Source organism: Lolium perenne, chromosome 7 (assembly GCF_019359855.2).
Source record: "Lolium perenne isolate Kyuss_39 chromosome 7, Kyuss_2.0, whole genome shotgun sequence".
Classification (NCBI taxonomy): domain Eukaryota; kingdom Viridiplantae; phylum Streptophyta; class Magnoliopsida; order Poales; family Poaceae; genus Lolium; species Lolium perenne.
In genome coordinates, this window is record NC_067250.2 from 209677947 (window position 1) to 209703509 (window position 25563).

At 47.3% G+C, this 25563-nt stretch overlaps 3 protein-coding genes and 1 pseudogene across 6 annotated transcripts; 2 read left to right on the plus strand and 2 right to left on the minus strand.

Moving 5' to 3' along the window:
* Positions 1-1379: 1379 nt before the first annotated feature.
* LOC127314344 (COP9 signalosome complex subunit 3) lies at positions 1380-5820 on the minus strand. Its single transcript, XM_051344802.2, has 11 exons — positions 5522-5820; positions 5294-5415; positions 4956-5202; positions 4801-4858; positions 4624-4713; positions 3384-3446; positions 2715-2804; positions 2344-2502; positions 2138-2259; positions 1723-1795; positions 1380-1642 (listed from the first exon to the last, which is right to left on the minus strand). Exons 1-11 carry the CDS (start codon positions 5707-5709, stop codon positions 1574-1576), a joined length of 1281 nt encoding a protein of 426 aa, XP_051200762.1. The 5' UTR covers positions 5710-5820; the 3' UTR covers positions 1380-1573.
* Positions 5821-8437: 2617 nt separating this feature from the next.
* On the plus strand, positions 8438-9789 carry LOC127312319 (uncharacterized; annotated as a pseudogene).
* Positions 9790-10738: 949 nt separating this feature from the next.
* On the plus strand, positions 10739-14359 carry LOC127314343 (uncharacterized). Of its 4 annotated transcripts, none has more exons than XM_051344798.2 (7): positions 10739-10870; positions 11790-12200; positions 12318-12579; positions 12658-12727; positions 12817-12935; positions 13004-13931; positions 14013-14359. In XM_051344798.2, exons 3-7 carry the CDS (start codon positions 12348-12350, stop codon positions 14143-14145), a joined length of 1482 nt encoding a protein of 493 aa, XP_051200758.1. In that variant the 5' UTR covers positions 10739-10870; positions 11790-12200; positions 12318-12347; the 3' UTR covers positions 14146-14359. The 4 variants fall into 4 exon arrangements, with proteins under 4 accessions (XP_051200758.1, XP_051200761.1, XP_071679580.1 ...); XM_071823479.1 differs by lacking the exon at positions 10739-10870 and having other exon boundaries at positions 10958-11982; positions 12118-12200; XM_051344801.2 differs by lacking the exon at positions 10739-10870 and having other exon boundaries at positions 10953-12200; positions 13010-13931.
* Positions 14360-15429: 1070 nt separating this feature from the next.
* Positions 15430-18182, minus strand: LOC127314342 (probable adenylate kinase 7, mitochondrial). Its single transcript, XM_051344797.2, has 4 exons — positions 17724-18182; positions 16647-16787; positions 16259-16510; positions 15430-16013 (listed from the first exon to the last, which is right to left on the minus strand). Exons 1-4 carry the CDS (start codon positions 18087-18089, stop codon positions 15861-15863), a joined length of 912 nt encoding a protein of 303 aa, XP_051200757.1. The 5' UTR covers positions 18090-18182; the 3' UTR covers positions 15430-15860.
* Between the last annotated feature and the right edge of the window lie 7381 nt (positions 18183-25563).

Here is a 25563-nt window from a genome sequence, read left to right on the forward strand (position 1 = left end):
GAGGAGTGCAAGGAGTACGTACCTAGGCTGGCCCATGGCTTTGCTTTGTCATTCCATTCATGCCATAACCATCCCATTTAAAGAGCCGAAGCGAATTTTGTGAGGTTAAGGATCCCAAGTCATCCACAATATTTAGGTTCACACATCATTTTCCAATTAACTTTGCATTTCCCCCTAGTAACCTTGTCACAAGCTATCCAAAGAAGCCCTTCTAATACTATCAATCTTCATGAGGACCTCTATCGGGATGTTCATCGCAGCGATGTAGTAGATGGCAATGCTAGTGAGGACCAACTTCACAAGGGTTGCATGGCCGGCCATGGTGACGTGCTTGCCAAGCCACGGGACAAGCTCGGCGGCCACTTTATCCTCCAAAGGTTGAAAGTGGATTCTCTTTAGTCTTGTGACCGTTAAAGTAGGCCTAAGTACTTCATTGGAAAATTTGTGCAAGAAGCCAAAAAAAAGCTTGGAGGATGTTGTCAAAGTCAAGACCCGCACACCTAATGGATGCCACTTGACTTTTTGTGTAATTTGTTCCGAACCCGGTGACATCACCAAACTGATGCAAGGTGGAAGCTAGGAAGTTGATGTCATCCTTAATTGGAGCCATGAAAATAGTGGCATTGTCGGTGTAAAGGGACGTGTGAATCATGGGAGCTCTCCCCCAAAGCTTTTTAATATGCTCTTGGTCGGTGGCCTTGCAAGGATATGGTGTAGCGAATCGATGGCCAATACGAAAAGAAGCGGCGATAATGGGTCCTCTTATCTTAGCTCTCTACCATGCTTTATTGGGTCACCAGCAATAGCATTGAGAATCACTCTTGAGAATGAGGTAGATAGGAGAGCACAACCCAATCACAAAATTTACTTGGGAAGCCCAAATGTTGAAGCATGTCCATCAAGTAACCCCATCTCACCGAATCAAAAGCTTTTTTTATGTCAAGCTTGAATAAAAGTGTTGGTGTCATTGTTTTGCAATATGCTTGAGTAAAGGCTCATCTCCAGTGATTTTGGAGTGTTGCATCTCTAATGCGCATAGGCTCATCTCCAGTTTCAGCATAAGAGCAAAGGGATATCGTAACAGTACAACGGGTGAAAAGACAGATTTTGTGTCTTTGTTCTCCGACCGCACTGTTATACAGTATTACGTTACACAAAACACCTTTCAAGCCAAATTAGCCAACTGCCAGTCACGACAAAGATAAAATCCATTTCTGCCCAACGAAATACTACTGTAAGCCTTGCCGCACAATATGTAACCAGGTTAACACAGCACCACAAAAACGCAGCATATAACACAGCACCACAAAAATGCAGCAGCTAACAAAACCAGCAGGCAGCAGCTAAAACAACCAGAATGTTCACACAGCAGAATAATAGGTACTCAAAATCATAACTAGCTTGATAAATTCTTCCGAGTGTCACTAACTTAAGGCAAAAGCTCTCATCCTTTAATTCCAGCATTTACAGGGTTCGAACTTTGGTGGCGGAATATACGGATCAAACCGATAATGACCTCAGGAAAAGGGCTTTGACAGGCAGTACTTTTAGGTCACCTAAGACACAGTTTGTCTCAAAAATATTTGTGCGGAACTGAGTCAAAGTCGTCGTAGTCGAATCCTCTTCCACGTTCCCTTCCACTCTGTGCCAGATTCATAGTTAGAAAACAACAAAGCAAAGTGACAATCGAGAGGAAAAATATATCTGCAAGTTTGGGCTAACCTTCATCAAAAACGCATGATCGCATGATATATTCTCATCAATTGAGGTCAGCTTCTTGGACAAAGCCATCAACCTGGAGAATATTTGTTAGAGCATTGAATCAGTCACAAAAAGACACCACTCCATGTTTAATTTTTTTTCATAGGTTAGATAAAACATTGTCCACGACTGCATGTGCCTATGAATGAATTCTCGAGAAAAACATGATAGCAATTCCGGTAACGTAAGTCGCCTACTCAAAAGAAATTAAGCAATGCATTAACTATATGTCAGATTCTCAACTGATCCTAAGTCAACTATGCATAAGGCAGGCCATTAGTGACTATAGAGGTCCACGACACTGATAATTTCAGAAATCTTCAAGTATGCACAGATTATAATTAACAGATAATTGTGGAAAATACAACGAACGTACCTTTGAATCGAAGAGTCAATATGCTCCACCATCTCACTACTCTTATATTGCTCAGGATCTTCATGAAAGCTGACCATGCCATCCTTCTGGTTTATCGTTGCATGTATCTCACCATCTTCAATCTGAATTGTAAAACAGTCAAAACTGTGTGATTCTATTTTGCATAGATGCTAAACACCACCAGACTGCAAATAAACAACACCTACCATCCTAAGTACATGCATCTCAGCTTCTTTCGGGGTGTTGAGTTGAACAGAGCTGGCAATGTCTTCAAGTGAAAGAGTTAGGTAGGTCTGGGTCAGCCTCTGGATGTTCCGCTTGTACATTGAGGAGAGCACTTGCTTCACGAGTCCAAGGTTGTTATCCTGAAAGAAAGGAGGAAAGGCAACAATCAAAAAAAAATCAACACATAGTACTTCACCATGAAAAAACTATTGACGAATAATATTAGCATGGACAGAAAAATTAATACAATTAGTTCCCAACAAGGAAGTAGCTGCAGCCCACAGCTCTGGGTATCCCTGTAACAGACTGATACTAGTTCTGATAGACAACACAGGAAGGAAAAAATACTCACAGTTTCAAATTTCTCTGTGTTTGACTGGATGAACGTCTCCAACTCAGAGTAGCTACCATTGCCATAGCATGTAGACAGATCGACGTAAATCTGAAAATTAAACAGTATACAGCATGAACGCTTTCTGAAATACCTATAAAAGAATTTTCATGTAATTAAAAGGATAAAGTACATCATTAATACCAGAATCTAGCATGAATCAGTAAAAGATGTACTATTAGTGTAACGCAAAAAGAGTAAAGATGTATTAGTGTTAGGCTGTCGCATCTGGCGGTAGATGTGTGTACTAATTGTGTTAAACGTATCACATGAAGTTAGTTAAGTTTTAAAAGTGTAAGAAATGCACATAGTACAAAGAACCAACCAATTGTAGCTGATAGTGTAATGCAATCCACTGTCATCAAGTACAATGGGTGAATAACCACCATGAACAATTATCAGAACTAATCAATTTGACTACTGTGGCACCAAAACTAATTAGTGAACTAGGAATGGCAAGAAAGCCACCATAAACAATTATCGGAACTTAATTACTTGACTAGTTACACCAAAACCAATGAAGAAACTAGGAAGAGCAAATGACTCTCATTGCGTCAAACAACTTGAAAACAAGAGCATTTTATTTCACGTTATGCACTACAAATTATGATTTGCAGGATGGAAGTAAACCTGAGCATGATTTTTCAGGTTCCTCTGAGCAGTAGAAGATGCGTACTTCGGGAATGATGGAACCTGTTAAGCAAATTCAATATTCCCACATAAGCTTCAACTGAATCAATTAAGAATGTAACAAGGCATCTCAATATCTATGTGAACTAATCACCAGTAGAGCAAAAGGCACAATTACAGGAACCTTGGTTTTCCTTCCAAACAAATATTGATGGGCAACCGTTAATGATTTGGATATTTGTGCACTGATGAGGGGATCATGAGCATATTATCAACTTTCTCTATTCACTAGCAAAAATTATATTCTTGTGCTCCCTACTTGTACTAACCAAAGATAACAAAAAAAAGGGATTATGAATTTATGATCACCAATCAGTGATTGTATCAAGACTATTATGCCATCAAGGGAAGGAAAGAGGGCACACATATCAACTAGGAATGCCAATACATGTACTTTTGCCTCTTTTCAAGTTATGTTCCTGTACTAATCTAGTATTCGAGCATCTCAACTGTTGCAATGCCTTTTACATTCTTATCTTATATAAAGAACTACCTTAATCTAGCAAGTGCTATATAGGAAGCATATAAGGATAGTTTTTGTAACAAAGTTTTCTAAAACTGAAGTATATCAATACCATAGTATTTTAGTGCCTTGCAAAGCAATAATATGGTTTTTCACCTTTCTCAGTTTTAGAAAAAGAGGGTCAGACCTCTTTATTCAATATACTCCAAAAAAAAAAAACACAGTTTTAGAGAATACTTCAGTTGCAAAACCACAATATTTATCGGATCCAAAACACCTTAAAGTATTTAATACTTGAGTATTTTTAGAAACTGAAGTGTTCCATGAATACTTCAAAAAATAGCTTGATGGCAAACGAGGCCTGATGCAGTAGATCTAGACTATTATGCCATCATGAGAAGGAAAGAGGAGGGCATGCATACCCACTTGGAGTGCTAATGTACTTTTACCTCTTTTCAAGGACAAAATATGTTCCTATACTAATGCAGTATTCGAGCATCTCATCTGGTGCAATGCCTTTTACATCCTTATATCTTATATAAATAACTACAGGTTAGTTTGTTTGATCAAATTACTATTCTCTATATGTTAGTGTGGTCTTAAGTTACATTTGTTATTTTGCCTAAAAGGAGAAATAATTGATCTGAACCCAATCCCATAAGACAATTTTTCCCTAAAAGTAGCATCATTAAGCAGTGTAGGATGCAAGTGAAATACCTGTCCATTCTGAATGAGCGAAACCAGGACATACTTCTTGTAAGCCTCGATAGTAATTGCGTTCAATGACGTCATTGGGGCAGTGACAGCCTGAAAAAAAGAAATATATATATTGGTAAGCGATAAATGGGCAAACAACTAGCAACAAAAGAAAACCAGGATAGTTGGAAGGCTGACATTGTGAAGAAGCTCCAATGCTTTACGGAACTTCTTGAGCCCGATATATATCATCCCCCTGGAAGACAAGGCAAACTAGTTAGCAAGCAAGCCGTGCATACTTACTCAAATAAAAACCATAATACAAGCCACACATCAAACTTAATCCACCATACCCATAGTAGCAGTAGAGGAACAGGTCCTTTGGCTGGTCAACTTCGAATATGTCGTCCTCCAGGACGCTGAGGCCAGCCTTGTACTGCTTGGCCAGCAGGCAGAGGGTGAGGTACTCGGCGTGGAGCGGGGTCAGGTGCTCCGACGACGCCTGGACCTTGCGCACGGCCGCGCGCAGCGGGGCGATCCCCCTGATCGGCGCGTTGAGCTGCATGGCCTCGCTCTTGAGCACCTTGCACACGTTCAGAACTGCACGACAAACAGATGAACAATTATATATATCCCCGGTGCGGAACAAAAAGGAAACGATCTGGTTTGGTGAAACTCGCGCGGCGCGCACATTTGTCGGGCGACAGGCATATCTGCTCGGCCGAGCAGGAGGTGAGGAAATTGGCGACGGTCGCGAGGAGGTCCCCGCCGGCGTGCGCCTTCAGGTTGGCGGGCGCCGAGAGGAAAGCGTCCCTGCAGAGAGCAAACGAAGAGGCGTCAGATGCGGAAGGGAGAATAGGGTGACGGATTCGGATGGGGGTTAGGGTTTGGGTGAACGAGAGGGAGGGGGGTGGCGTACAGGAGGAAGAGGTAGCCGAGGGAGTGGGCGGCGGGGTGGAGCTGGGGGAGCAGGGGGAGGAGGGCGGCGGAGTGGGCGCGCAGGGCGTCGCCGTCGGCCTGCTTGAGGAGGCCGTGCAGCTGCGCCAGATCCTCCGGGGACCCGGAGAGCGCCTGGATGTGCGCCACGAGCGTCTCCACCGACTCCATCGCCGCCGCCGCCGCCGGTAGAGGTGGGGTTTTGCCCTTGCTCCTCGTCGCCGCCTCGGGTTCGGGGTTTGGTTCGCGATGCGGCGTCTCGCCTGGTTTGGTTTGGGTTTGGGGGAGGCGAGACGAGCAGACGGTGCTTTTGTGGGCACGGGACGGGACCGAAGGTGTCTTGTGCTTGGGATTTTACGTCAGAGAATCTGGACCGTTCGTCGGTTTCGATCTGTGATCTGCACTGTTCATAGAGCCTCTACAAATAATTTTGACCAACTTTATAGAAACCCAAAATAGTAGTGACAATATATAAGGCGTATTGTCTAACATAACCGCGGCCTCCTAAACCCAGCACCTCCTCCACTTCCGCCTCTATGTAGATCGACTCCCCCTTCTCTGGCCAGCCATGCTAGCGTCGGGAGGAGGAAACCCAATCTATGTGTACAATTTTTAATGGGCCTTTTTTGGACATCTTCTTTTTGGCATCCACCTCGATGGAGATGGCATCCTCTACAATAACTAATCTTCGGCACTTCATTCGACGACGCGATCTCCTTCCCGATGCTAATGGTGGTGTTGGGAGATTACGCTTTTCTAGGTATAGACCTTTAGATCCTGCTTCGCTAGATTGATTTTGGATTATTTTTTTGTTACCGCGAGGATGATTGTCCTTGCAATATTTGTCTTGACTACTACATCCTCGATAATGATGATTTGTACTCTCAACTCCCTGGCGATGTCGACTAGGTTGTTGCGTTTCAAACAAGCTTATATAATCCCTTCATGTGCTTTACATTCCTATAGGCCTCTTTTGATTCATAGGATAGGAAAATCATATAGTTTTTCCCTTGCATCCATATCATGTTCCTTCGGTTTTTCTCTTTCGGTATAGTATTTCCTATCTTGTGTTGTATAGTATTTCCTATCTTGTGTTTCAAACAGGTCCCGAAGGGGATTGGCTAGGGATGAGAAAATCTGTGTTGCATCCCGCCCTGCATTCCAACCCTAACTCCTTTTTTTCCTCCGCTTTTTAAAATAGGCTTTGACACCGCTTACAAGTAAAGTCATACAATCAAAATTACAAAGCGAGAGTGGTGCGAGAATCCTTTTACAAAACAAAGCACAGATTTAAAAAAGGAAAAAAAGGAGTTTCATTATATGAATTCCAAATAAGTTATACCCAAGTAATAATATCACCATGCTTGTTGATGGCATTCCCTCTCCCAAGGAGTGTTGTGCTTGATTTTCTCAATACGAGCAAAAGTTGTAAGATGCATTATCATTGCACGCATATTCAAAGTTGGCATAGCTGAGATGGTAGACTTGATCTACAATCTTGTACAATGCCATAAGAACTTTGCAGATATATGCCACGAAGTTTTATGACTAAGGATTTGTTTGAGTTCTAGCCACAATTTATTAAATCAAAGTATAGTTACCCACAAAAGTGTGGCTTAAAATACGGAAGCTAAACCTTTGTAAAATCAAATTAACTCTATGATAAATGGATGTGGAGCAAACATCCTCTAAATTTTCACCTTTGGATCTATTCCAGCCTCGGGTGCATTTTACATTTTTCAAGCTAGTCATAGTGCATAGTATTGTATGCTAGTATCATGTATATGATACTTGTCTATGATATTATCTCTATAGTGGGTAGTATTATAGAGTAGTATCATAATCTTCTAAATTTATTATTTTCTAGAATTTCAATATAAATTTGTGTACAAGATCTATTTGGCATTTACTTTTCTCATAACGCGCGCTGTGATACAGTATCCACCTATCTTACTCTAATTAGGGGTGGAAACTGGTAATGGATAGTCCATATTATCCGACATTCGTATTCGAGAAATTAAAAATGGAAGTGGTAATATCCGAATCCGGCTGTCAATGAAAATGGATATGGTAACTATTCGGATCCGTTTTTTCAAAAACAAATACAAATGTGGTATTGAATTTTGAAGCAAATATGGATATGGAAATGGAAATATCCGTATCCCAATAAGATTATGTTAGACAATTTTAGTATTTCAACCCCAATATGCCAATTACCTAACATAGAGAAGCTAAGAAATCGATCAAATGCTCTTTTATGTGACTGAACTTGGAACTACTATGCATTATATAAGTATATTTATCTCTCTAAAATTTTATTGTTGGCTCATTATAAGACATGAGTCTATTATTTCCTTATATTCGTATCCGCTCCGAATTGAGAAATCGTCCGATCCGTATTCGTATCCGAGTAATATCCGGTCCGAATTCGTATTCGACAACATCCGTATTCGCATCCGTATTCGTTTTGAAAATATGGAAATGGAAATGGGAAGGGTACTATCCGATCCGCATCCGATCCGTTTCCACCCCTAACTCTAATCATATCTCTTCTTACAAATTAGATACCACATCATTACTTTTATAAACCTACAATGTATAATACTACCTAAGATACTAGCGCTACGGCCATCCTTACTCTCAAAAATCAGGGTTGAACCAGACTCGTCACTCGTGGTTCAAATTTCAAAATAGACTTTTAATTTTGAAAAAAAAAAAGATGCTGATGGGCCGGAGAAACATTTCCAGTTGCACTCCCACAACACAGCCGGAACCGAGCTGAACCAGATCTCGCCGCCATCTGTCGCGGTGTCGCCATGGACCCGAGCTCCTCTCCTCCGCCGCCCACGCCGTCGCCGCCGTCATCCTCATCGCCCTCCTCCGCCTCCCTCCCTCCCTCTCCACCCCTCCTGCCCCGCTGGCCGACTCCCACGAAGACCAGGAGCAGGAATGCGAGCTCTCCTCCCCGCTGGACTGCGCCGACCCGCGCCTCTTCCACCTCATGACGCGCAGCGCCATCGACGCCTTCCACTTCACCCGCTTCAGCCGCCCCGTCCCCGGCGACCCGCCCTCCGCCTCCTGCGACATGGCCTGGCGCGCCCGCTCCAACTCCTCCTCCCCCACCAAGGACTACCGCCGCTTCACCATCTCCCTGACCCCCCGCACCTGCGCCCACTCCGTCGTCTCCATCGGCGACTACCACTCCGGCCCCAACGCCCGCAAGCCCCGCCCCGGCGCCTCCACCGCCGCCCCGCCCCCGCCGCGTCCCTCCCGCGCCCAGTTCGCCGCCGCCGCCTACCACGGCGGCGGCGACCGCTGCAAGCCCATGCCGCACTACACGCGCAGCCTCCTCTGCGCGCTCGCCGAGGCCCGCTACCTCAACCGCACCCTTGTCCTCGACCCCACCCTCTGCCTCGCCGCCGCCCACACTGCCGCCTTCATCTCCCAAGCTCCTCGCCTTCTACTTCGACGTCGACAACCTCCGCGCCTCCTCGGGCGCCGGCATCGTCGAGGAACCACGCTTCTGGGAGGACGTCAAGCCACCCTCATCGTCAGGAAATTCGGGGACGTCGAGCCAGGGAATTACTGGTACCATGTGTGCGAGGGCAACGTGCTCGCCCGGCCACACCTCGCGATACGCTTGGCGCCAAGCCTGATGAGAATCGTTGATGCCATCATCTCAACTATGCAACCAGACTTTGACTCCATCCATGCTGATGCCAATGCCGCCGAGGACCTCAAGTGGAAAATCGGCGAGAGCGTTGGTGCAGGGCGGCAGGTCTATCTTGCGGGGGAGGGGGTCAACATGGTCCTGGCGGAGGCGCTTCAGGCAAATCACAGCAACCTGCATTACCTGGATCAGTTTCGGGGGCTCTGGCGGAAAGACAGCAAGTGGTTCTTGGACATGAAGGGGCTCAATGGTGGAGTTCCCGTGGAGTTTGATGGGTACACGCGCGAGCTGGTCGACAAGGAGGTCTTCCTCAAGGGGAACAGAAGGGTCCAGGTGCAGCTTTGATTTCTTCTCCATGATAAGGTGTTGAAGAACATGAACATGCTCTTTTTTTCAAGTGAGTCTTGTATAGATCGTGCCTCAGTTTTGTTGTTAGGTTCGCCTGTAGTTGATTCAGTCAGTATCACTTTAGTTTGAGGGAAATTTTGGTAACCAGCAATGTATACTTGTATAGCTCAGTGCTGCTAAGAGTACCTGTACCTCTTCCACTCAATCAATTAAATTTTTAGCACTAGGTAGTCGCTGCTTTTTTTTTTTTTTTTGAAGCTGTACAATGAGTTTCCTCACTGCATATATTTTTATTGATTTTTGGTATAATGTATAAAACTAGAAATACAGAGTGCTGGAGAGTAGCACTAAAAAGGAAGCAAAAACTAAGCTAAGAAGAGCTACACTATGATACAGGGTATTTACAAGAAATTCGTTACCCAGGCCTTAAGGCCAATATAAGATTTCCTCTTGGCTTTATGGACCAGAAGTGCCAACTCCTCCTTGAATTTGTATTTGCAGCGCTAGAGACTGGGAGTGATATACTCATTTCCTGTAAGGAAATATTGTACTAATTCACATGATCATATCCTTTTGGCTAAATAGTTCCTTTCACGACTTTGTATTTCGCCAGTGCATTTCAACATATGATAGCTATGGCTTGTCCATGGTTTATATCTTTATGATCTACGTAGGTGTTCTTGGCATCTATTCTTTAAGTGATGCCCAGAAATACAATCTGTGTCTTAATTTTATTGTCAGGTTCGCATATAATGTATACCTTGGTGCTCCTAAGAGCACCTTTTCCATTCATTAAATTGGTTTCTTAGCATCACTGACAGCACATTATCATATCATTTTGTCTGTTTAGTTCATTTTATGACTTTGTGTTTCTGCAGCGCGTTTCAACTTATGGTAGGTACGAGTGGCTCACGATTTTTAGTGTTATCATCTACATATGCGTTATTTGCATCTTTTCTGCAAGTGACACACAGATGTAGAACCCACGTAGGTGCTATGTGTTATGGTCTCCCTAGGAGCATATTGCTAGTTACAACAATATGGTGTCTTCCTTGATTACTAAGGGTGTTGGAAATTCAAATATAACAGCAAGACTCTCTAGAGCCCATCCTTAATGGGAAATTTTCATCTTAATTCATGCAACATTGCTGCTTGACCTGCAATCCTGGTAACAACAGATATTTCTTTGGTAAACGAGGAACATTTCTGCTCTGGAGTGACTGAAACAGCACATAGTGACATATTAACATGTGTTCTGTGCTATGGGACCTTCTCTGATCAAGACTTCATCTCAGTGTTTGATATTCTTTCCAGGTATGAGTCATTATGTTATCCGCAGCAAGCAAAATTTAAAATATAACTAGCCTATGTTGTTCTTGTTTCTTCACTATGCACTATCTCCTCGATAGAGTGGATACGGTAGAGAAGAGATAGCTGCAATAAAGCATATGTTCCAGATGTTATGCTTCTTTGCTTTGAGATAAACAGTGTGTGTTCCTCGCTAAAATGATAAGCCATATTTTCTGTATGGCTTCTCGTAAATTCCTGATCAATAGAACTTATTGCTTGAGGTACTTGGACCAAAATATACTTACCCTCATGGGAACCTTTACAGCTGAGCTGCAATTTTGATCAGAGATCGTCCAGCATGTGACGATCTAACAAAAGAAGGAAATAACTAGCTTCAACGACATTGTTGCTGTGATATTATGGCAGGCATGCATTAGGTTGACTAAACATGCTTCTTAGTTGACATTCCATTCAGCCAAAAGATAAAGTGAGATAACCAACAATAATTCTACCTTTGTTAGGAATCCTGAAAGGGGTTATACCAAACACAGCAGGTCCTTCTTGCTGAACTGCTCTTTGCAGAACATCATGATCCAAAGATCGTCATCTGGTAGAGTGGTTAGCACCTTATATCTTTGCAGGTATGCTAGGACCAGGGATAACTACTGGCAGGTAACAGTTAGCTTTTTGTTACTGTAGACCATAAAATTTGGTCATTTATTCGAGATAACAGTGAAGCTTGTTCCGGTTAATATGAGATTTATCCCAGATCAACTCTTCTAATCCCTGGATTCCCGTGCCTGATCCATGGTCTATTCGGTGTATCCAAATATCTATCTTCCATGAAAATTTGAACTCAACTTTTTGTTTGAAAATTTGAACCTAACTTTAGTAATGCTGAGTATATAAGGATCACTTTTTACTTGTATTGTATCACCTCCAGATCAGGGGAATCAAAGAGGCCCGGAAAAGCTCCACTAGGCTACACTGCATGCATCGGTGTGTGGAAAAAGCTATAGATGGAGATGCAAAGGCAAAGCAAAGCTCAGGAAAGAAGAAAGGTGTCTGCACTGCATTGCATGGAGTAAAAGTAAAACCAACCAAATCTCACGTACAACACTCAGCAGGCAGAACAAGTAAGTCCAACTGTACTCTGCCCATCCTACATGTGCCCCATGTGGGCAGCAACACCAGGTCTTTCCCGTATTTCTTTCTTACCCAGCACTCCTCTCCTCCTACCCTGGCCGTGCACAACACACCCTGTACAAAAGGGCTCTCGTTTTCTTCTGAACCCAGAGGAAGCACAAGAATACATCTCCAGTTCTATCCCTGAAACGCGAAGAGAAGGCAGCAGGTTTGTTCGTTTTTCCTACGATTTCTTGTTTGTCCCACATTCCAGTTCTGCTTACTTGCCTTGTCTTGTTCATATCTTGCTTGATCTCTGACTCTTCTGTTTCTGATATGACTGCAGTGTAAGTTCATCAGATTGATACACCCGTACATGTCGGAGGAGCCACTGAACAGAATGGAGGGGACAGCCAGACGGCGTGCCAGCCCAGCCGGGATACGTACCAGGCCTGCCAGGGTGGAGCCGGAGCCGCCGCCAACCAAGAGGTACGAGATAGGGACGGCGAGGGTGGCGGTGGTGTATTACCTGTGCCGCAACCAACACCTGGAGCATCCACACTTCATGGAGGTGCCCCTCGCCTCCCCACAAGGCCTCTACCTGCGAGGTTAGTTGCCACTGGCACTCGATTGTTGTTGCTATTGGTCATTATAGAGTTGCCTTACCAGAATTGCAATTTGTTCAGATGTGATGAGCCGATTGGATGCCCTGAGAGGGAAGGGCATGGCAGCCAAGTATTCCTGGTCCTGCAAAAGGTATGCACGACATACCCATGGATCGAATTGCCGTCTCAAGATCCATCGTTTACCCAACATTGTATTGATGATGCAATGATGCCATGCAGGAGATACAAGAATGGATTTGTGTGGCATGACCTGTCCGAGGGGGATCTGCTGCTGCCCTCACAAGGCACCGAGTACGTCCTCAAGGGCTCCGAGCTCCAACTTGACCAGTCGACACCAGGTATTAATTACATGAATAGCGATCAACTGTGTTTTGTTCCTGGATCCGCCGCTTATAAGTAGATACAGTTTCAGATCACCAGCAGGATAGTAGTGCAAACAATGCAAAGGTTCAGCTTCCCAAGCCAGCTCAGCAGCAAGAGTCACCTCGTTCTACTGGAACAAATCAAGGGTGGCCTTCAACGTGTCCATCTCCTGCTCCTACTACTGAACCTGCTGTTGCAGTCGTCAAAGAAGAGGCAGTACCACTGTCGCCTCCTCGTGTTGCTGTTGTTTCAGCCACCAAAAAGATATTGCCACCACCAGCTCCCCAACCAGCATTGCTGTCACCACCATCTGCTTCCACCATCGGGTACGACGAGCAATGCAGAATGCCACATTCAGGCTCCTCAAGCGACTCGTCCCCCAAGGCGAGCATGCCGTCCTCAGGCGCAAGCTCACCTGGCCTCAACAATCAGGCAGCAGCGCACGATGCAGCCACACAGACAGATGATAAAGCGAGGCGGGACAGCACAAAGCATCAACAGGGACAAGACACGGCAGGAGTAACCCCGGAAAACCCAGAAATCGTCTGCGAGTCCCACTCCAAGCGTCGAGCTGCAGCGGAGCAACCTTCTGGTAGAAGGAGCGGTACGCTGCAGTCGCTGATAAGGGCGGAAGCAGCCGGCAGGAGGAGAGGTCTGCTGGAGGAGGATGAAAGAACTGCCACGATCTCCGTCAGCGGCAGGCTGAAGCCGGCCAACCTGCTCATGTGCCTCATGACCTGCGGGCCGCACAACCCTGGCTCTGGCCTCGTTCGGACCTCCAATAAGCAGCGGTTCACGAGGCTCGAGTACCCGTCGTCATCTCCAGAACTGTACCCTCTTGGCGAGCTGAAGCCTGGGACTACTAGTGCGTTCACCGCCGGAGGTTCAGAGACAGAGAATTCCGCGAGTAACCGGCTCGACAGTGCTTCGGGCAAGCTTAAACCCTCTTCGTCTCGCGGTCACCAGGATGGGTATGTGCACCGGTCGCCCTCTATATCGTTGGTACTGACATATTTACGCTGATTTCTCTTTACACTGGATTGATTTCGCAGAGTCTGCGAGGAAGCACACCCGTCGAAATGGGACTCGGCTAACCCGTCCAGGAGCGCGAGCAACAATACTTTTAAGGCCGTGTCGTTCCACGATGAAAATGAGAAAGGGGTCAAAATGGAAGAAAGGCAGTAGAGTGGTATAAAATTGTATCTGAAGACTTTAGTAGTATTGCTCTTTTCATATTTGTGTAGTCTGTATTTAAGAGTATACATGAAACTGAACATGAACTACTACTACTGCAAGATTTCTTCGGGAGCTCTGGTTGTGATCCACTAATCGATTGCTCCAAGAAACTCAGTGCATTGTTTCGGTGCCAATGCAATGAAATTAGGTGCGGTTCCTTCTTTGTTTCTCTGTCAATTAGGTGTGCAGGAAATGTAACTAGAAAGTATTGGGGTTTTAGTAGCTACAACTCTGCTGCTGGTAGTTGTAACAAAGTGCACTTATATTGGTTACCAGAATATTACAATCATATGGTCTTTGCTTTGAGAAGAAGTTACTCCTGATAAGTGGAGTGGGAGAAGGGTGTATAGTGCAAACGCAAGATGAGATTCAGATCTGACACCCAGCTATCACTACGTCAGAGTACTAGATCTACCAAATCAATGAGGCCGTAGAGCGTACTCCAATCCCCTCCCAGGCTACACGACTGTGGCCACAGGTTAAACTCACGCACGAAACACTGGACCGGTTGGCAAGTACTCCGTAGCACGAACGACAGCTTAGACAGTGAAGCAGCACATGGATTTTAAAGCTTAAACACTGATGCAGCACATTGATTTTAAAACTTAAACACGGAACTGGGGCAGGATGTACATCAGACTATACAGCCCAATGCCAAAGCTAGTGGTCGACCTCCATGAAAAGACCCATCAGTTTTGCTGCTTACCAGTTACCATACACGTCTTGGTCTCATGTTCTTCCCTGGTAAAGCACACATTAGGACATGATAGATGCGCACGAGAAAACGCATAAGATAGATGCGCACGAGAAAACGCATAAGACTGGTATAGTGGTAAGTATCATGTAGTAGTTATAATACTATTTCTATAGTGGATAGTATCATGGAGTAGCATTATAGCTATATCATATTTATTATTTTTTAGAATCTCAATATAAATTTGTGTACAGGATTTTTAGAATTAACTTTTCTCGTTGTTGCGCCATGATACAGTATCTACCTATGTTACTCTAATCTCTCCTTTCCTATTTAATTAGCTAGCACATCAGCATTTTTGTGAAACCAATGTGCATTATACTAGCTAACTCTAATCTCTCCTCTCCTACTTAATTAGCTACCACATCAGTATTTTTATGGGACCAATATGCATTATACTAGCTATGTAGCACTATGGCTAACCTAATAACTTGCTTTTTGGTGATTGAAAAGCAACTAATACTGAGCGAAACTGGTACTCAAAACAACAGACCAGCAGAGACTGTCGCTCCGCACACTTGCACGTTAAATACTCTCAGTTACAAACATATAAGCAAGCATGTCTACAAAATCGCTTACACTTTATCTATTACAAAAAGGAACAAAGCACCATATCCGCCTGGCTACTCGAGGGGGCAGAACTCACAGAACAATTATACTGGTACTCAAGACAACAGCACGGCAGAGAGCCTGGCACACCGTAGACTTGCATTTGCAAGTTCAATACTCAGTTACAAACATATAAGCAAGCGCGTCTACAAAATCGCTTACATTTTATCTATAGCAGAAAAGAGCGAAATACCACAGCCACTGAATCCTCAGGGACTTAAACTTATAGTTATACTACGTACATTACGTACGTCGCAGGCATGGATCACAATGTAGATCCTTAACACTCAGTGGACACTATTTACGCGGTGAGTTTGTGTGGTGTTGGGGATGGGTCTAGATGCTGGAGCTGCAAGGCGCTGACGAGCCCCTGCCAGGTTTCCCCAGGGCGAGCTGATGTCTTCAACTCCACAAGCTTTCTGTGTTTCTTGTAGTAATCTTCCAGCTGCTTGGCCTGCACATTGAGTGTTACATATTACTAGAAGTAATCACACATTCACACCATCAGTACAGTTGTAATAGCACAAAACTATATATATATGTTTACAAATTGGCTTTTATTGTGTTTCAGGGAGCATAAGATACTACTGGCATTGTCAGATAAATTTTAAGTCCTCCGCTGCCTTGAGTGCAAGGCAAATTGAGAACTATCCTAACTAAATATATGGCTTCAGAAGGGTTGGCCAAGCTGAAAAATACCTGCTCAGCATAAGCACGCATCTTCTCCAACCTTGGGTTCTCCAGGCCTACTATAGAAGCAGGTTGTGCCTGACCATGCCAAGTCGGGCTTCCAAGGGAGAGATTACGCTCCCTAGAAACCGTACTGCTGGCATCAAAAAGCTGGCCACAATGGGTACAGATGTCACCCCCAGAACGCCTCTTCATGAAACAGTTATCAGCACATTTGAAGTTCAGAACCAAGTCGATATCCACGATCTCATCAAGAATCTCCTGAAATATGAGACTAGTCAAAACACTGCAAGTATCTAACCACCAAGGCATTTCATTGTCTAGGCTAACTGGTTAACCACATGGTAACAGTAAGTATCTTCTTTTGTTCAAGCATACAGGGTAACTCGGAACCTACAGCTTGCATACGAGTGCGTGGGATTCCATCGAGGATGAATCCAGTTTCACCCTTGTTGTATCCGTCCTCGAGACGCTTTGTCAGCAATCCGAATATGATATCCTCGGGTACAAGCTTCCCTTCATTCACCGAATTAGCAATCTGTTGGTATGCAATGGAAAAAAGCAGTTTAGCACCATACAATAACCACAAAAACCACAACCAATTGGCGTTACATTTTTTAAATACTAGTACAATTGTTATATGATAGTGTCCATTTTTAAAATGGTTCTCATTGTCTAGGGTTGGGAAACTCTACCAACTACTCTCCAGCTGTCCAAGATAGGTAGAACAAAAAGGCCGGACAAATGCAGGGCAAAATTGGAAGCATGCATATGCAGACGGCTGCCCTCCACAAGACGCCAGTATTGAATGTTCCAAACTTGCTTATAAAACCCAAGCAAACTACGGGGTCTCCATCGTGGTAATCTGCAAAGAGGAGGACGCAGGGAAAGACATGGCCGCCACACTCCCCTCCCAGCATTACACGGTCCAATGTAAGCATACAAAATGTGGAAGAAGATACTCGTGTGATATTGTTCGCGCCGTGGCATTTAATTAAGGACTAGGAAATTGTGGCCAAGGAAAATTCTTTCGATTTGTGTAATACTTGGTGGGGAATAAATAAATGAGGAAAAGTTGAAGAACTTTTGCTCGTCCAAAGAAAAGTTGTGGTCTTGGAGAGCTCGGGGGGCGGATATCGCACAGGATCACATGAGTCCCTCGGCAGGTCACGAGAAAGCTCGAGAAGCGCGCAGGAAATTGACGGCGGAGGCTTGGGTTAAGTGAAGAAAAGGCGCAGCTCTTCCTCGATCAGGCAATTGGTTCGCGGAAATGTTTTTCAAACACCGAAACGCCTGGAAGATCTCACAAATTGCTGAGAGAGCATATACTTGAGAAGAATTTGCGCCGCCGATCCGGCTCGGGGGATTCGGGTTGACCCGTGATCGCGAAATCGATAGAGGGGGGCAGCTCAAATCAGAAGAAAAGGAAATCCTACAGGAATCGGACAATTTCCGAGTGGGGAGGAGGGCGAACCTTCTTGTAGAGCGAGGAGGTGGGGCTGAGCTCCTGCCGGACGAGCGTGCCCATGGAGATGTAGGGCACGGCGAGCACCTCGGCGAGGCGCGCGGCGTGGGCGTGCTTCTGCGGGCCGGGGCGGCCCATGACCACCCACTGCACGCCCGCGGGCCCGCCGCCGGCCGGGAAGGACTCCGCGGCGGGCGCGGACGCGCGGGCCCGCTGGCGCCGCGCCTCCTCCTCCTCCTCCTCCCACTCGGACCAGCACTCGTCCTCGGCCAGGGCGGCCGCCGAGGACGCGAGCGTCCGGTGGTGCCGCGCGGCCGGGGCCAGCGCGCGGGAGAGGGATCGGGCGGCGCCGGCGAGCCGCATGAGGCCGGCCATTGCTGATGCGGCGGCGGCGGCGGCGGCGGCTAGGGTTTGCGCGGCGTGGGGGGTTTTGGGGGTGGGTGCGCGTGGGGAGATCGTGGGGCTGGCACTCGCAGCTCCTTTGAGATGGAAATTGCAGGGAGCTGCTTCTTTTTTCTTTTCTTTTCTTTATTATTTATGTGCTGGTGGTGGCCTGTGGAGCTGCGAAAGGGACACGCGAGATTTCTCTTCGATTTGCGTGGCGATCGAATATGGTTGTTTCAAAATCAGGTGGAATTGAAGAACCAAACGTGGGATGCAGTGGCACCCGGCCCATTAGAAATTAAGAGCATCTTCAGCCGCGTCCCCAAAAGCGTCCTCCAAACCGCGTCGGGGGACATGTTTTGTTCGTGCCGCCTTTGGGGACGTCGCTCCCAGTCGCGTCCCCCAAACGCCGCCCCCAATCAAGAATTCAAATTTTGCATTCAAAAGAGATCGTTCCCGCCGAATCGTCGCGATCAGAGTAGCGGCGATCAAAGTACTAGGCGCGCGATCATATTACAGACCATATAGTGCATGCTAAATTAGAAGAAGGGGTTGGTCGACGGCGACGTATCCTGAGTCGACGCAGGCCCATCGATCACGATGACCTCGTCGCGATCTGCCTGGTGCTGTGCATGCTCCGTCTCCTCCGCCGCTGTCGCGTAGGCCGACGATGGTGTAGCAGTCGAAGACGCGGCAGCCGGCTCTTGCGCCGCGATTCTTGCCGCTGCCGCTTCCTGGGCCGCCGCGTCGGCCGCAGCGTCGGCCGCCGCCATTTTGGCTTCGATGTCGTCGAGGATCTGGCCTTTGAAGAAGTTGTGCGCCGCCCGCGTCCGGGGAGACATTCCCTCTGTCGACGCTCTCAGCAGGGACATGTCGTCCATGCGTTTCTTGAGCTCCAACTTCTCCTCTTGCCTCTTGAACAGCTCCGCCCACCTTTCGTCGTTCTTTTTGGCGCGGGAGAGAAAGGTCGAGGAGACGTCCGCGAGGCATTTCGTGATCGACGCCTGCGTCTTCTCACACGACGCGGCGTCGGCCAAGGCGGCCTTGGCAGCCTTGTTGCCAGTAGGACGTCCTGCCGATGTTGCCGACGCCGCGTCCAGATCAATGGCGTCCTTCCCCAACGGATAACTTGGCTTCTCTGGCGTGATTCCATGGAAACGTGTATCGGTTGGCTTCAGATTTGCTAGAGATATGTTCATCTTCCTTAGTGTATCTGCATACATAAGGTTTAAACTGCTGCCTCCATCTATGAATACTCGCGATACGTCGAATCCCGCGATTACTGTTGGTAAGATAAGTGCTGACTGCCCTGGTCGAGGAATTTGCTGCGGGTGATCCGCTATTGTGAAGCCAACGTCCTGCCCTGACCAATTGAGGTACTCAACCGTTGGTGAAGGCATCTTCTCTGTCATGAATACCTGCCGCGAGATTACTTTCTGAGCTCTATTAGATGGCCTGCCTTTCTGAATCATCGAGACCGCTCCATTAGAATTGGGATCAACGTATGGAGGTGGCGCTGGTGCTGCCGCTATTCTGAGCTGGTGTCGATTTTCGTCCGTAATTGTGGGAGGAGGTGGCAAGTGGATCTCACTCATGGGCCCTTGCGGGTTTCTATTTGTCGTCTGGGCATTGGCGTGCCCTGCCCACCTTAGCATTGTCTGAAAATTTCGGCAATCCTTTTGCAGGTGTCCTGACTGTCTCTTTCCATTGTTGTCGAGATAGAAATGCATCTGACACGACCCGTTCATCATATCCTCGGGAGACACGAAAGGTCTCTGGAACCTTGGCCCATTATTTGGCCTGTTATTTCGGGAGTCATCTCTATTGTCGCCTCGCTGCTCGTTGCTCCTTTGATAGTCATCTCTATTGTTTCCTCCAGCGCTCGCTCGAAAACCAGCCGAAATTTGTCCAGGAGCATCATAGCTCGAGTACTGCCGAAGAAATCATCGCCTATTTTGATAATTTCGACTGCGGTCCTCCTCTGGTGACCTATGTCGTTTGTTGTGAACAGCATCTTCTCCGTCTGCCCATCTGTTTGCTATCTCCATCAATGCGGATACTGTCTTTGGGTTGGTTCTCCCCAAGTCCTCGACAAAATCTCCCCGCCGGATTCCTGCGACAAACACGTCTATCGCTCTCTCGTCCGATATATTCTCTGCCGAGTTTTTAATGATATTCCACCTTTGGATATACTTTCTCATTGATTCATCGTGCTTTTGTCGACACGCTCTCAACTCTTCCAACGACGTTGGTTTTTTGCAGGTGGATCGAAAATTCTTGACGAACACGTCATCGAAGCTATCCCAACTGTCGATAGAACCTGGAGGAAGCTTCTTTATCCAAGATCGCGCAGCTCCACTCAAGTGTACTTGGATGCTCTGCATGGCCATTGCTCTGGTTCCTCCTATCAGCTTTACCGTCTCAAGATAATCAACTAGCCAATCCTCTGGATCTTGCAGGCCGTCGAATTTTTTGAAGTTATCGGGTAGTTTGAACCCCGAAGGAACTCGAGTTTTTCGGACCCTCCTTGTGAAGCACGGCAGCCCACACATATCCTCGTCATCTATCTCTGGGGAGTGTCGATGTTCCCTTCTATTTTTTCGTGCTCTGTCCACCCTTGCTTGCGCTGCTATGTCTCTTGCTCCACCTGTTCTCTCGGGACCTGGTGCTGCTGCCGCAGGTCGTGGACTATTTTGCCTTGCTGAACCTTCGGGAGGCGTTGTTACAAACGCTGTCCCCATGGCCCCAACTCCTGCCATAGCCATATTGTACAATGCTTCTCTTGGATCTCCGGGAGGTGGCTTGGATGCGAGGATAAAGGCTTGCGTCGTCATATACCCAGCTTCCGGTGTTTTAGGGATGATATTCCCCCTCGTGTCTATCGACATAAAGGACATGTCGAGGTTTTGAACCAGATTCTCTCTATCTGCCTCAGGTATATTTTGTAGCCGAGATCTTGCTCTATTTCAAGCTGCCCTGTGGCTATCTCCCGAAGTTCCTGAATGTCGACTTAACTCCGTCCTTCGCCTGCTTGATGCAGAGGCTGCTTCCTGCCTTCTATCCAGCTCGATTTTCTGCTTCTCGAGCTCCCGCCTGGTACGTGCAAGCCTATATTGATATGCTTGTAACTCCTCAGGTGTCGCCGTTACAGTCATTGGCTCTGTACCATTAATAGCTCTTGCGACTCGATCCCATACTTCCTGCGGAAATCGCACCATCTCTCGTGTTCCTGGTCCAATATATTTTGTTCCTAGACCTCTCGTGAGATCTGCAGGATCGACATATGGATTTCCCGCCTCGTCAAAATTCTCTGATGTCTCCTCTTGTGGGCGACTCGGATCTCCGATTGCATAGATCTGATGATATTTTGGATACTGAACCATGTTGGGTTTGGTAACACCATCATAAATATTGGTGAAGACCTTGCCAACGGTAGTAGATCTGTCGATGAAGTTGAAGCTGTCGAAGCTATTCGAGTCATCGCTTATATCTGAGTCCGCAGATGACTCAAAGGACATGTCGCTGAAGATCTTGGCGAGCTTTTCGCTTGCCCTGGTGCTGATGAAGCGTGGCGATGAAGTCTCCTCTTCGCCTGACTCGATGGACGATGTTGAATTCGAAAAATCGGAATCGACCGCCTCTAATCCCGACGAGATCGGAATTTCAAGACGATACGCTCCCTCTTTCTCGACACGAAAGTGGAACCTTCCGAACGTCATTTCCATAGGCTCCTCCAGATACGCATATGCATCCAAACGGGAGGGTGGGTGAGGAACAAAATCGACAGGACCAGTTTCGATCTGTTTACCTCGATCCATCGCGTTGCTTGCTGTTGACGAAGTCGACGATCTTGAACGTGCCATCGAGATCAGATCCTTGACGCCTCTAATCCCCACAGACGGCGCCAATTGACAAGGGGAAAACTTGTCAATGCCTTGTAGACTAGGGTTTTAGCTAGAAGTAGAGGGCAAGTAGATCTCGAAGGTTTCAGCCGAAAAGTACTCGACGATATGAAAACTAGGGTTTGTGAGACAATGAATCGATGCTTTCTTTGTCCCTCGGCTCCCCCTTATATAGGAGGTGGAGCCGAGGGATTCGTGATACACAAGTTACAGAGTCCGGGAGGGTTTCCAACTCATCCCGCAATATTACAAGTGTTCTCTCCTAATACAACTCTAGCTTTCCTTAACTAGCAACTTGGGCTTCCGATTCTTCTTATCCTTCGGGTTGTGGGCCTTCAGTAAACCCTAGGTACCATCTTCGGCAGGCCCATTGGGGATGCCTATGTCAGCGACAGACGCGTCAATCGCCATTTCTCATTCCCTTTGAGCTTGGTATAGCAATGCATCAGCGCGAACGACTTATGCCCATCCGAGTTCCTCACGTAAACCTCCATGGCCCTATCAAACTAGCCAAAGGAAGCGGAATCATTTCATCGAACACAATGTAGGCGCTACAGATTATGGAAGAAAGAGTCGTATCATTTGGGAGAGGTTGGCGCCGCTCTCGGCTCTGCTCAGTAATTCCTGATGGTATCCATGGAAGGAGTTCACCGACGCCTGGATGATGGCCCATCGCGTCGACATTGCCTTTTGGCTCCTCTTCATTGTCACTTTGTTGTAGTCGCTCTTGATGAGCTTGCGCTCATCGAACTCGGCCTTGATTCTCGCCCAATACTTCCCGTGTTTTTGGTTGGCGCCGATGATGGAGTCATGGCTCACCGTCGCCCACGACTCGCACAGACAAAGATCCCCCAAAGCCGTCCACTTCGGGCCTCGTGTGCCCGACACCTTCTTCTTCTTCTTCTTTTTCTTCTTCACGTCGTCCGCGTCGACCTCCACGAGATCATCGTCACCGGCACCCTCCTCGTCTTCTTCCTCGCCGCCCTCTTCATCCTCGTCGTTGTCCTCGTCCTCCACCCCTTCCTCTTCATCGTCCTCCTCGCCCTCACCCCCGCCCTCTTCCTCAGCACCCTCAGTACTGGCGCCGTCGAATTCGAGCGGCCCCCTGCGGCCAGTGAAAGGGTCGTCGTCCGCACCGGGTCCTGGCTCGCGCTGCTCGTACGCCGGGGAGTAGAGGTTGTTGGGGTTGAAGCCGCCATGCGGCAGCGCATCCTGGTAATGCGGCGACAAGTTAGGCGTCACACACCCGGGAGTGCCGGAGGGGCCGTCGTTGTAGAAGACGAATGACGACGGAGAGAAGACTCCCGGAACGTACACCGGCACGTTCGTACTATATGGGCTCGCGTTGGTGGCGACGAGACACCCGGCCATTAAGTGCTGGTGCTGGCGCGCCGCCAGAGCCTTCTTCTCCTGCTCCACCGCCCTCCGTCCTTTCCGCTCCGCCGTCGACATCTTCCGGCGCAGACAGTCTTGGTGCCACTGATCATCGGTCCATCCTTCCGGCTTCTTCTTCGGGGCCGGCGCCTTCCGCGGCTTCGCGAATGGCGCTTTCGCCCCTTTCGTCGCATTGCCCGGCGGCTTCTTGGCCGCTTTCTTGGCCATCTTCTTGGGGGCTACCGGTGGCGTCATGGAATGGGGAGAAGGTAGCGGCGGCGGGTGGACGGTGGGAGGGAGAAACAAATCGGCGGGGAAAGGAGAAATGAATCAGCGGCGGGATAGTGTTGGGAGGCTAGAAATGCGCGGTGGGATAGGCGCGATATGGCGGGAGGGGCGGGATTTGGCGGGAGTGGGAGACGATTTTTCACTGAGCCGCTGACGCACCGGGCCCGCGTCGGTTTGCCTCGCTTTTCGGTGTGTCCGGCGTCCCCGGTGCGTCCCCTGTGGGACGGGGACGGGCTCGGGGCGCCAGACAACGTATCGGGCCGCGCCGGACAAAAATGGGCTTTGGGGGACGCGGCTGGAAAGGTTTTTTGGCCCGGCGCGCCCAAATCCCTTTAGGGGACGCGGCTGGAGATGCTCTAAATCTCTTGATACTCTGATTTTGGTTTATAAAGAGACGTTTCCATTAATAGTTAGCAGCTGCGTGTGGTGATTTCGTTAATTTTAAAACCCCGTTAGATTAGAGGTGTTGCATCGCGTGCATCTTAAAGTAGACTGGAGCTATGCCCATGAGAAATGTCTGAATCAGCCGTTTCCAACGAGCCACCCTCGTCTCCGCAAAAAAGCAATAACGCCACGTTCCCGCAGAGACACTGAATGGAGATGGTGTGAGCTCGCGCGTAACAACGAAAAATAGGCGGGATGAATTCGGTAACCGGCCTCCAAATTTCGCCACCGCATGTAGGGGCACCGCCAAATCCAAATCCCCCCTATTTCGACCACATCCACCCATCTCGATCTAGCGACATGGCCGGCTCGTCCTCACCCGCATGGTCGGCGAGGCTGGCGGCAGCGATGTTGGTTGTGGCAGCGGTGACTGACCACGGCTTGTCGTCTTCATATGCGTCGATCATTCCGGTTGTAAGCTTCTACAAACCCTAGATCTAGAACTTTTGGGTACATAGGGGGATCTGATAGAATCCATCGTAGGCAATTCCTTTGTCGTCGGTCGTGGTTGGATCTGACTCTACCACGAGACAATTGTCGAGGTTTCTTCTGACTCTTCCACGGGGATGGTTGTCAAGGTTGCATATGACTCTTCCACGGGGACGGTTGTGATGCTTGCTTCTTTGCTAGGGTCTCCTGCTTCCCCGACCTCGGTGCTGCGTGTGGCTACTCTGAGTGTAAGACCGCTCTTTCTTTTCTGGTAGTTCATTGATGTGCTAATGCTTAAGAATGTGGTAGTTCATTGATGTGCTAATGTTTAAGGATGTGGATGTGGTAGTTCATTGATGTGCTAATGCTTAAGGATGTGGTGGTTCATTGATGTGCTAATGCTTAAGGATGTGGATGTGGTAGTTCATTGATGTGCTAATTCTTAAGGATGTGGATGTGGTAGTTCATTGATGTGCTAATTCTTAAGAATGTGGATGTGGTAGTTCATTGATGTGCTAATGCTTGGCTACGTTCTTCTGCTATTTGTCATGTAGGCGATCATACCATTGGGCTCCCCTGATCTTTCTACTCCATCTATTAGTGCTAAACATTATTTGTTTGCAAATAAACCTGCCATGGTTTGTCAACCTAAGCTGTCAGAGTTTGTGCTGAAACGCTTGGTTGAGCTCGTCCATAGCAACGTCTGTTCTAACCTGGGATTCAAATAGGCATAGATGAATAAGGTAGTTGCTGATGTTCTTGCATCCGCTCGCATATATGTGAGCACTCTTCAGGTCTACAACCATATCAGAAAGTGGAGGACCAAATGGAGCGTGATAAGCAAGATCAAATCCAATCGCACTCTCCAGTGGAGCGAAGATGGTTGCTACTTCTATCTTGTTGATAAAGAGACGTTGGATGAGTACATGAAGGTAGTAAGCTTCATTGAGTTCCTTCATTGATCTGACAGTATGTCATTGTGATTCGCACTAACACTTGTTCCTTCTGGATTGCAGCGCTACCCGAGG

What these genes read in the sequence shown, in the direction of transcription:
- LOC127314344 (XM_051344802.2), bottom strand. Translation starts at nt 5,709, where the DNA reads ATGGAGTCGGTGGAGACGCTCGTGGCGCACATCCAGGCGCTCTCCGGG. An exon ending in TTCCTCTACTGCTACTATGG is followed by an intron (nt 4,859 to 4,955) that starts GTATGGTGGATT and finishes CTTGTCTTCCAG; the next exon opens with GGGGATGATATATATCGGGC. An exon ending in ATCATGCGTTTTTGATGAAG is followed by an intron (nt 1,643 to 1,722) that starts GTTAGCCCAAAC and finishes AATCTGGCACAG; the next exon opens with AGTGGAAGGGAACGTGGAAG.
- LOC127314343 (XM_051344798.2), top strand. Translation starts at nt 12,348, where the DNA reads ATGTCGGAGGAGCCACTGAACAGAATGGAGGGGACAGCCAGACGGCGT. An exon ending in TATTCCTGGTCCTGCAAAAG is followed by an intron (nt 12,728 to 12,816) that starts GTATGCACGACA and finishes GATGCCATGCAG; the next exon opens with GAGATACAAGAATGGATTTG. An exon ending in TCTCGCGGTCACCAGGATGG is followed by an intron (nt 13,932 to 14,012) that starts GTATGTGCACCG and finishes TTGATTTCGCAG; the next exon opens with AGTCTGCGAGGAAGCACACC.
- LOC127314342 (XM_051344797.2), bottom strand. Translation starts at nt 18,089, where the DNA reads ATGGCCGGCCTCATGCGGCTCGCCGGCGCCGCCCGATCCCTCTCCCGC. An exon ending in CCTCCTCGCTCTACAAGAAG is followed by an intron (nt 16,788 to 17,723) that starts GTTCGCCCTCCT and finishes GCATACCAACAG; the next exon opens with ATTGCTAATTCGGTGAATGA. An exon ending in TGCGTGCTTATGCTGAGCAG is followed by an intron (nt 16,014 to 16,258) that starts GTATTTTTCAGC and finishes CTCAATGTGCAG; the next exon opens with GCCAAGCAGCTGGAAGATTA.